We start from the raw sequence: 9,997 nt of genomic DNA, 5'->3' as shown, positions 1-9,997 counted from the left end.
AAACGATACAATTGTACAATCAAATAAGAACATTAAGACGGCAGTACGTTAAAGATAATATAATATAATAATGACCATACATTTGCATAAAAAATTCATTAGTGCAACGTAAATATTCGTACACAAATCTGCAATTGCTGTAGTTGTGGATTTATTATTTCTGACACCATTTTTTACAGTATAGTTAGAGCTTTCGATTCTCTAAAATTGCAGCCGACTGAATATTGAATGAAGAATCGAAAATTTTTATGAAATGTGTCTTAAAGACATAGGTTCATTTGGATAGTTTGTGTTATCCTGTTTGTACCGTTTATTTTTTTTTTGTAGATTGGGATTGACTTACGGGATTGTATTACGTCAATAAGAATGAGTCATAAACTCTTTTCTGAAGACCGTGTTGTGCTAACAAGAGTAAAAAATTTCACCAAAAGTTCATAATTTTCAAAAAATAACTGAAACCAGACAAATTTTTTGTTATAAATGCACTTTTTGCAGGAAAGGAAATCATTAAATAATAACTCTGTTGAGTTCTGACAATGACTAACTATGTTTTTTATTTCAACCTTCAATAGAATGACGAGTAGACAAGTACATACAGTGGAAGGGATGAACACAGAGCAGATGTAATTGATACAACAGATCTGCATTATCGAACGCATTCCGAACGTTCTAAAATGTATTTAACGAACACACCTTTACAGGGTGTTTAAAAATTCGATCCTCACCATTGGGATCTCGGAAACTATGAGAGATACGAAGATGATTAAATTGCGGGCCAAAGTTGCGCATTTACTTGACTAACAATATGCCGTTGAGAAAGTTCTGAAATTCCGAGTATATCCGGAGATATCCGGAAAAACAGAAATATCGGAAAATGGTTTTTATTTTTTTCTGTCTTCATTTTTCGAAGGATTACAAAATAAATTTCACCTTCACATTGCTATTTTTTCCCTGCTACATAATGGTGTTTTCAGATCTGACATCCGACGTTTCGTCTTCCGGCCACCATCATCAATTTTTTTTTTCATGGGCGCTACATTGGATTTTTTCTGTTTTGAATAGAACCAGATTTTACCTCTTCAAAGATGTATCATAAGTTATCATTCTTTTTCGAAAAATTGGAGATACTGAAAAAAATTAATTCTTATCATAATAGGCTTTGACTTTGATGTTTCTTAATTTGGATTTCAATTTGTTATAATCAATGATATTTTGTTATTGTATAAGTTATTGAATTTTTATCGAAAAATGGCTTTCACGAATGAAAAAAAAGACATATGATTCAAATTTATTACAAATACGATAAAAACAAGGTTAGGACATCGGAAATGTATTTCAACTTGTATGCCGAAAGACGACAACCACATCGACCTATGTTCAAGATATTGGATCAAAATCTCACCGAGTTTGGTTCATTTGCAAAGCCGAGGAAAAAATACGGAGACAGAATGGACCAGGAAACTAATGTATAAAAATTAATACTTTGCAGATAAACATGAACCCGGGAAAATCTACACGTCAAATTTCCTTCGAAATTAATATTTGTCACACAAGTGCTTGGAGACATCTCAAAACAGCGGTTAAACTGTTTTCTGGAAAATGTAATTTGGACAGATGAAAACGAATTGTGGGATATTCAACCGAAATAACGAACACATTTGAAGCATAAACAACCTCAGGCAGTTCCGAGAAATTCGACCTCAAGTGTGATTTAGTATTAACTTGTGGGCAGGAATTTACAAAGATAGAATTTTGATCCTCATTCATTTATCAAATTTTGATTGTTGATTCTGTCTCTGTATTTTTTTCAGTGGCTTTTCAAACGAACCAAACTCAGTGAGATTTTGATCCAATATCTTGAACATAGTTCGATGTGGTTGTCGTCTTTCGGCATATAAGTTCAAATACATTTTCGATGTCCTAACACTGTTTTCATCGTATTTGTAATAAATTTGAATCATACCTACCTATTTTTTTTTTCATTCGTGAAAGCCATTTTTCACCAAAAATTCAATGACTTGTACAATAACAAAATGTCATTGAGTATAACAAATTGAAAGTCAAATTTAGAAACATCAAAGTCAAAGCCTATTATGATGAGAATTATTTTTTTTTTCAATATCTCCAATTTTTCGAAAAAAAATGATAACTTATGAAACATAATTGAGAAGGTAAAATCTGGTTCTATTCAAAACGGAAAGAATCCAATGTAGCGCCCATGAAAATAAAAAGTAGATGATGGTGGCCGGAAAACGAAACGTCGGATGTCAGATCTGAAAACACCATTATGAAGCAGGAAAAAAGTGGCAATGTGAAGGTACAATTTATTTTGTAATCCTTGGAAAAATAAAGCCAGAAAAAATAAAAACTATTTACCGATTTTTTTTTCCGGATATCTCGAATCCGGATATCCTCGGAATTTCAGAACTTACTCAACGGCATATTGTTCGTCAGGTAAATGCGCAACTTTGCCAAATTTAATCATCTTCGTAACTCTCATAGTTTCCGAGATCCTAATGAATTTGAAACACCCTGTAGACATCCTAACGGTAGTTCAAGGATTAGCGTTTGTTTACATTTTCACCAAAATCCTTTGCAGATAGAGATGATCTTCTACAGTTGATTCAAATTCGTACACAGACATTTGTTTTAGTTGTAACTCTACCTTATTTTGAAGAATGAACAGATTTGTCAAAAGTATGTTTTCCATTTCAAATTAATGGGAAGACTCTTTGTCGAGAATTTTTCGGTCCATAAATGATTGATTACCATAAAATAATTCAATTGCGGTAAAAATGTGTTCTGAACATTTTTATCAAATTTATGTAAATAACGATAAATAATAAAAAAAAACAACGACACGCGGTGTTCCCAAGCGGTCACCCATCCAAGTACTAATCGCGCCCGACGTTGCTTGGCTTCAGTGATCGGACGAGAACTGGCATTTTTCAACGTGGTATGGCCGTTGCATGAAGTTTGTGAGTTCTTTAGAGTACAATAGGGATTCGAAATAAGCGAGTACCAATTTTAGTTAAAAAAATTGAAATACTTTTCAGAACTAGCAATATAAAAGTAGATAAGCTCTGTAGTTGGGATGTACTTAACATTCTTATAATGAATTCATACGTAATATTCAGGGCCGTAGCGAAAAAGAAAAACCAGGGGGGGAGGGAATCCAAATTTTCTCAACTCCACCAGCAAAATTTCCCAACTTTCGAAAAAAAGAAAGCCGAAGTATTAGTTACTACTATAATATATTAATTTTCTTACTTAGCTTTCCAAATATTGCCTGAATGCCCGTTAGCTTGGGTAGGTATGCACAAACAAAAATAAATTTTGGTAATTATAAAAATAATAATGGGAATTATTCTGCTTTGGACCAAGGTCCTTTGGTCATCCACCATGTATAGGAATATTTTGTACAAATGAAAGGAAACAACACTTGAATAATATTGTGCTTATTGTTTTCTACCATTATTTTTTCTATCTTCCCGGCCCGAAATTTCCCAACTTTTCCAAGTCGGAAAAACATCGAAGATTTGGGAATTTTGTAAAATTGTCACTTCAACATTTGTGGACTGATCAGGACTGTTCTCTTATTTGGGAGAATTTAAACTTTTTTGAAGTTTTCAAACAACTCGGAATTTCAAAGTATAGGATCTCCAAATAATGCACGTTGGGAAATCGCAACCTTCTCCTGGTTCTTTCCTTTTTCTTATTACCTCTCCCTTTCTTTTCTCTCATTTTGATTTTTTGAATTTCTATTCATTTTTTTACTGTTATTTTTTTCTATCTTCACGGCCAAAAATTTCCCAACTTTTTCCCAAAAGCAGGAGGGGAGGCTCCCTCCATGGCGACGACCCTGGTAATATTATATTTATTTCACTAAAATACCATCTACATAATGTGGATTTTTGAAAAAAATAGTGTGACTGTTGATATTTCGCGTGCGACTGACATCGATTCATCCTTCTCTAATTTGGCAAAAGGAATACTAGTCAATACAAAAATTGTTCCATTTTAGAAAAAAAAAAAAAACAACGACACGCGGTGTTCCCAAGCGGTCACCCATCCAAGTACTAACCGCGCCCGACGTTGCTTGGCTTCAGTGATCGGACGAGAACTGGCATTTTTCAACGTGGTATGGCCGTTGCATGTTGTACTAACGTTCTTCTGTGTATAATAGGAATTACAAATGAGCGGTTACATTCTTATCATTTTTTATTTGGGGTCTTAACGCCATCGACTGTTATGATAGTTAGCCTCGAGTTCTGGATAGGCGATATTAATGACGCCACGAGCCACCTTGATAGCATAGTCCGTCAGCCATGTAACGTCCAGAATCTGCCAAACCCCGTTAATATCGATCATATAGGAGGGTAATATCGGTAATATTGATCAATGTCTATACTGCTGCTTCACACGAATCCAGGACTTCTGGCTGAGACATCGCAGAATAGGTAGCATGGAGCCAATTGTCACATGATCTACACCGCCACTACAGTTCTTCTGGTGCCCCAGTTTCAACTGTAGAGTAGGTAGGGTGCGAGTGTGGACTCATAACACTTAGGCCCCATGTGACCCACTGAACATCCTCTCGAGAAGTTGTCCTCCTAGGTCATCGTCCATCCTGTCCTTTACAGGAAGGTGAACAGGTCACTAAGAGACATCTCCTTTATATTGGCAGATTTAGGGCAAGACTCGCCGAACACTCACTCTCCGAACGTTTTGGAAGGTGCAGCGAAATTAATGTCGTTGCACGGCTTTTTCAACCTTCTTGGGGTTCCCTCCGTGGAGGTGCACAAGGCAGCCGGTTCCTTGCCTTTATTCAAGGCGGAGCTCTTGGCGTCCGCCGCAGGAAGAGCCTTTGCTCTGTGATACGCTATGTTCAGCCTCATTCCAAGCGGTAGATTGGGATGGACATTTCTGTTCATCCCCAGCCACCGCCTTAGATTAAGATGAGCACTTCTGTCCAGCCTCGTGATTGGTTTTTGTTTTTGTTGTTCCTGTTTTTGTGTTGTTTTATTCATGTGTGTTCCCACGAGTAGCAAGGGAAGAGTTGGTTACCTCCGGCAGAGCCCCGCATTACCAGAGGTAGGCTGATTACAATGAGGTTTCGCCCAGTTCCTCAAGGGGATCATTCGTGACCGCATATCACCCTGCGGCCATTCAGCTGTCGGCACGATTTCTTACACCTTTTGGGTAGGCTGGTCCACAGTGGCATGTTTTGCAAAGGCTTTTGGGGGTTTCAGTTCCCCTCACCCTTTTTATTTCTGCCACTGACCAGGAGTCCGGCGACCCCGTCCTTAAGACCACATTGGCTTCCCGGATAGGGCGTCTAGTCCCCTGGGCGTTCCCAAGGGACTATATATTCTCTACAACTTCTCTATTGAACCTTTTTATATCAGGTATAGTTTCCGTGAAAATCGTAAAAATCACCCCTTCACCCCATTTCATCCCAGTACCTTTGATCGCCTTTCATTTTTTTCCTTACTGAATACTGAATCACAAAATTCTCTACCCTTGCTAACGATTTTTATGATGTTATTATTTGTTAATTTTGACTTTCTAAAAGGCTTCTGCACTGGTTTTCGAACCACTTCCAACAAATACCCATACAATAACACCTTTCACCAATCAACAGTAAATCCTCCCTCGAAACTACTCTACACCCCCCGTATATCCTCACCTGGTACACGTGCATTCCACGCCGCGCCCCCACCTTTGATACCTGTCCGCGAGATGTCTCCATCGTGTGCTAAACCAATTTTCTCCCATCGTTTACTCACCTGGCGCGGCGCTCGGCGCAAGCGCGAAAACTTTCAACAGAAAACATGCACTTCACAAACTTGCATTTGCGACGTGTGCCGTGGCGAACAGCGCGTCTCTCGTAACGTAATGTCTCTCGAAAATGGTGAAAATTTAATTGGTTCGAGTTCGTGAGGTTGTTTTCTTCTGTAAAGTAAGCATGCTGGGCATTGGAATAAGTGACCTTTTTATAACATGGAAGGACTGATCAAGTTTCGCCCTTTCTGACTTGCAGCATCCACAGGTGTCTTGACCGAACTTTTCAACTGTTTGTGTGTGCGAAGAAATGCAGTTGGTTCAGTAGTGATTTGATATGAGTGATGAGTTTGTTTGAATTTCAAGTTATTAGTTGGTGTAAAATTGAACTTCTACCATGGTAGTGTATAAACGTAAACAAAGAATACCTAACGGAATGGTTAGTGGTGAACGGAAGACCAACGTTAGGTATGTCAATGGATCGGATATATGGTTTTTCGCCATGGCTTTGTTGGGAATTATGCAGTTTACAATAGCAGGTAAGGTTATGTAGTAGTTGTCACATCAAATTAGCGGGAAATTAAGTTAAAAGAGGCCGTTAGAACTGGTTACCTTGGGAGTGCACTTTTATATAGTAAGTTGCTTAATCCACGTCTGTCTTTTAAATCAAATGTGATTAATACAAAATCACGACCAATTCCAATCGTTGGATATTGTAACCTTGTTTGATGATTCATATTATTACTATATCTTCGTCCAGATAGGAAGCAAAAAATCGGATAACTAGATTAAGCAAACAACTATAATTGTAAATATTTCGAAAGGTGAGATAAAAGTATTGATTAGAGTGGGATATTTATAACATATATGAAAGTAATTCAGCCTGTTTGAACATTTCAAAGAGAGCATATTCATCACTTTTACCTTTATCATTTTTAAGATATATAATTCATAACTTACTTACCCCCGTCTATTTTATATATATCTTAGTGAAATATCTTCAATGCTACCAGACATTTAGATCCAGTGAAATTCAGATAAAATGTTCTAATATACATACATCTTCGTTTGATGTTTTAAACTTGAGTTAATTTCCAACCTGGATCTTACAATTTGAAGAGTTTTATCTGCATTCGTGAAGTGTTAACAGATGTGTTCATTTTACTAAGTGTAAAATCAAGGTTGAATTTTCAAGTTTACATGTGAAATGGGTGATATTTTGCAAAAAAACCTTTATCATTTCCTGATATCTGTTTCGAAATTTCTAAAAGGTATTTTGCCAATTTGAGACAAGGAGATCCATTACAATTTTTGTATTTTCCAGATTGTGGAAAGTGAAAAAACTCAAAAAAGACCAATGAAAACTGATTTTCATAAAAAATTACTTTCGTTCATTCATTTTGTTTTATATATCGTACAACAAACGCCTTTTCTCCATCACGTAGTGCAACAAGAGAACATAGTTTTTTTGCATAATATATTATGACTAATATACCTAGGTAACTTGTTCGATTGATGACTTATTAATTTTGTAGAAATTCATATTGAATATAGGATTGAGGAAAATAACTTTTGTCTAATTTCTACTAAGATTTTTTATGATTTGATTGATATGACCGGTTTCTGTTTATTAAACCATTCTCAAGTATTGAAATTTTCGTCCTTTATCAACCTTCTTATTTGTGGACCATCGAAAATTTCGCCATTCAGTTTGTCTGTACTCATATTATGAAACTTTTTAGAGATGTTTTTGAAACAATCACCATCGTTAATCAGAGCTTGGACAATTTATTCCATGAGCATTAGTTTGATATGGAGTGGCGGTAGTATTATCACACATTCAGTTTCCGTGGAACCGTAACTTGCCAGATTTTTCCAACCCAGTGCTGAGACTTAGCTCTGCTGCCCCACAGACAATAAAACAATGAGTTTATATAGCCTCCTTGTTGTTCGAGCAGAAAATTCACCATTTTTAGATCATACAGTGTGTCAATTTTAAAACTTACAATGGGCTATTAAATCTCACGAACGAAAGCTGATATCGAAAAATGCTTGAAACCGTTTCTAGGATAGTAAGGGGGAACTAAAGTGACATGAAAGAGAACTCCCCCCATCAACCCCCTAGGCCCCACCCACCAAAACACCAAAAGTTTAAATTCCAAACTCCTACTAGTGATACATCATTGAAAATACTATAAAAAAATGCTATCCGATGGTATAAATAATAATTGTACAGAGTGAAGCAATAATTGTGATACTTTGGCTTCAATGGAATATTTAATGAGGTTTTTGTTGAACTGCAAATTTATTAAAAAGGTCAATCAAGTAAATGTTCAAAATGGGTTCCGTTGTTTTGTAAACAATAATACAGCCTATTTTCAAAGTCTGCACGAACTTTGGCAAAGGTTGTTCTAGTAATGGCGCGACATGCTTGCGTAATTCTTTCTAGCAATTCCTCAAGTGACGCAGGTTGAGTTTTATAAACAACTGACTTGAGGTGACCCCACATAAAAAAGTCAGGTGGCGCCAAGTCTGGTGACTCCGGTGGCCACTCAATGGGACCTCTCCTTCCTATCCATTTGTTCGGATAATTAGTATCCAACCAGTGCTTAACTGGAGCTACATAGTGAGGAGGTGCTCCATCTTGTTGGAAGTGCAGCAAATCTTCGTCTACAGCTAGGTAGACGAAGACAAAGGGACGACTTTGGTTCTCTAATGCATGCACAATTAAAGGTGTTTTCCAGCATATCGAGATAAATGTCGCCACTTTAATTGCCTGGTATGAACAAGGGACCAGTTATAGCATCGCCTAATATTCCTGCCCAAACATTCAGTTTTTCAGGATATTGAGTGTGACCTTCTCTGAATTGATGCGGGTTCGCATTACTCCAGTACTGACAGTTTTGTTTATTTACATTACATTACCATTCAGCATAAAAGTACATTCATCACTGAAACCAATATTTTTTAACATTCTCGGTTCAACGCGAATTCTTTCAGTCATGAGTTCACAAAACTCAATTCGTCGGTCTGGATCATCATCGCCTAGTTCTTGAAGAATTTGTGTTTTGTACGGGTGAATCTTATGTAATTTCAACACCTTTCTAACCGATTCATGTGAAAGTCCTGTCACTGCAGATACTTGACGTGTTGATGCAGTAGGCTCCATTGCAAAATTTCCAAGGACCTCAATTTGGGTTGCTTCATTCAGTAATCTTGGGGCATTCCTTTTTTTATTTTTTCCCGTTTCTCTAAACTTTTCAACTAAATCGCGGACGTACACGTGACTTACATTTTTGTCCGGATGCCTTTCATGAAATATTTGAGCTGTTTTTAAATAACACTGGTTCTGGGAGGCAAATATGAAAATTATCTCCACGCGCTCAGGTATACTGAAAACCATCGTGACAACTACAGCTGAATGACGTTACAGATCGTACAAATGATGAAAACTAATGACATTTAAAAGTCTCAAACAAACCAAAAATTACTGACTGACAGAACCCAAAAGATAGATCTTTCCAACTTTTTTTCCAAAAACGGCCAATTGTGTATTTATTTAACAAAAAAAGTATCGACGGACACTTATCATTTGAAATAATAGTCCGGGAGGTAGCATTACAAATAAAAAAAGTCATAGTAAGCCGGCTGATATTAAAGTTCGTGCAGACTTTGACAATAGGCTGTGTTGTTGTTTACAAAACAACGGAACCCACTATGAACATTTACTTAATTAACATTTTTAATTAAATATTCCATTCAAGCCAAAGTTTCACAATTATTGCTTCACCCTGTACAATTATTATTTATACCATTTGGATAGCATTTTTTATAGTCTTTTCAATGATGTATCACAAGTAGGGGTTTGAAATTTAAACTTTTTGTGTTTTGGTGGGTGGAGCTTAGGGAGTTGGTGGGGGTTAGTTCTCTTTCATGTCACTTTAGTTCCCCCTTACTATCCAAGAAACGGTTTCAAGCATTTTTCGTTCGTGAGATATAGCCCATTGTAAGTTTTAAAATTGTCACACTGTATATCTGAGCCACAGTAGCATATTCCTCTTTGACTTTTGTTGAATGTTCTATCGGTAACGAACCCAGCTACATTTAGAGGAATCAATAAATGAGCGTCATTTATACTGGTCATATTTGTCTATTCCAATGCTTTTAATAAACCCGGAATATCTAAACAATGAACAAAGTCAACATTTTTAGA

At 36.6% G+C, this 9,997-nt stretch overlaps 1 protein-coding gene, 1 non-coding gene and 1 pseudogene across 5 annotated transcripts in view; 1 reads left to right on the top strand and 2 right to left on the bottom strand.

Moving 5' to 3' along the window:
- Positions 1 to 2,850: 2,850 nt before the first annotated feature.
- On the bottom strand, positions 2,851 to 2,970 carry LOC141482197 (5S ribosomal RNA; annotated as a pseudogene).
- Positions 2,971 to 4,035: 1,065 nt separating this feature from the next.
- Positions 4,036 to 4,155, bottom strand: LOC111512010 (5S ribosomal RNA). Its single transcript, XR_002723012.1, has one exon. It is a non-coding gene; the product is annotated as a 5S ribosomal RNA (ribosomal RNA).
- A 1,682-nt stretch (positions 4,156 to 5,837) lies between these two features.
- The window catches only part of sdk (sidekick cell adhesion molecule), a 556,813-nt gene continuing 552,653 nt past the window's right edge, over positions 5,838 to 9,997 (top strand). For all 4 annotated transcript variants that reach the window (XM_074173770.1, XM_074173767.1, XM_074173757.1 and 1 more), the window contains exon 1: positions 5,838 to 6,323. In XM_074173770.1, coding sequence (XP_074029871.1) covers positions 6,182 to 6,323 — 142 coding nt within the window. In that variant the 5' untranslated portion in view covers positions 5,838 to 6,181. The remainder of the gene's footprint in view (positions 6,324 to 9,997) is intronic.

The sequence above is a fragment of the Leptinotarsa decemlineata genome, unplaced genomic scaffold, assembly GCF_025532065.1.
Source record: "Leptinotarsa decemlineata unplaced genomic scaffold, Ldec_3_MD MMD2_P_RNA_scaffold_12, whole genome shotgun sequence".
NCBI classification, from domain to species: Eukaryota; Metazoa; Arthropoda; class Insecta; order Coleoptera; family Chrysomelidae; genus Leptinotarsa; species Leptinotarsa decemlineata.
Note: the sequence above shows the minus strand (reverse complement) of the source record. Positions and strands in the feature narration are given on the sequence as shown.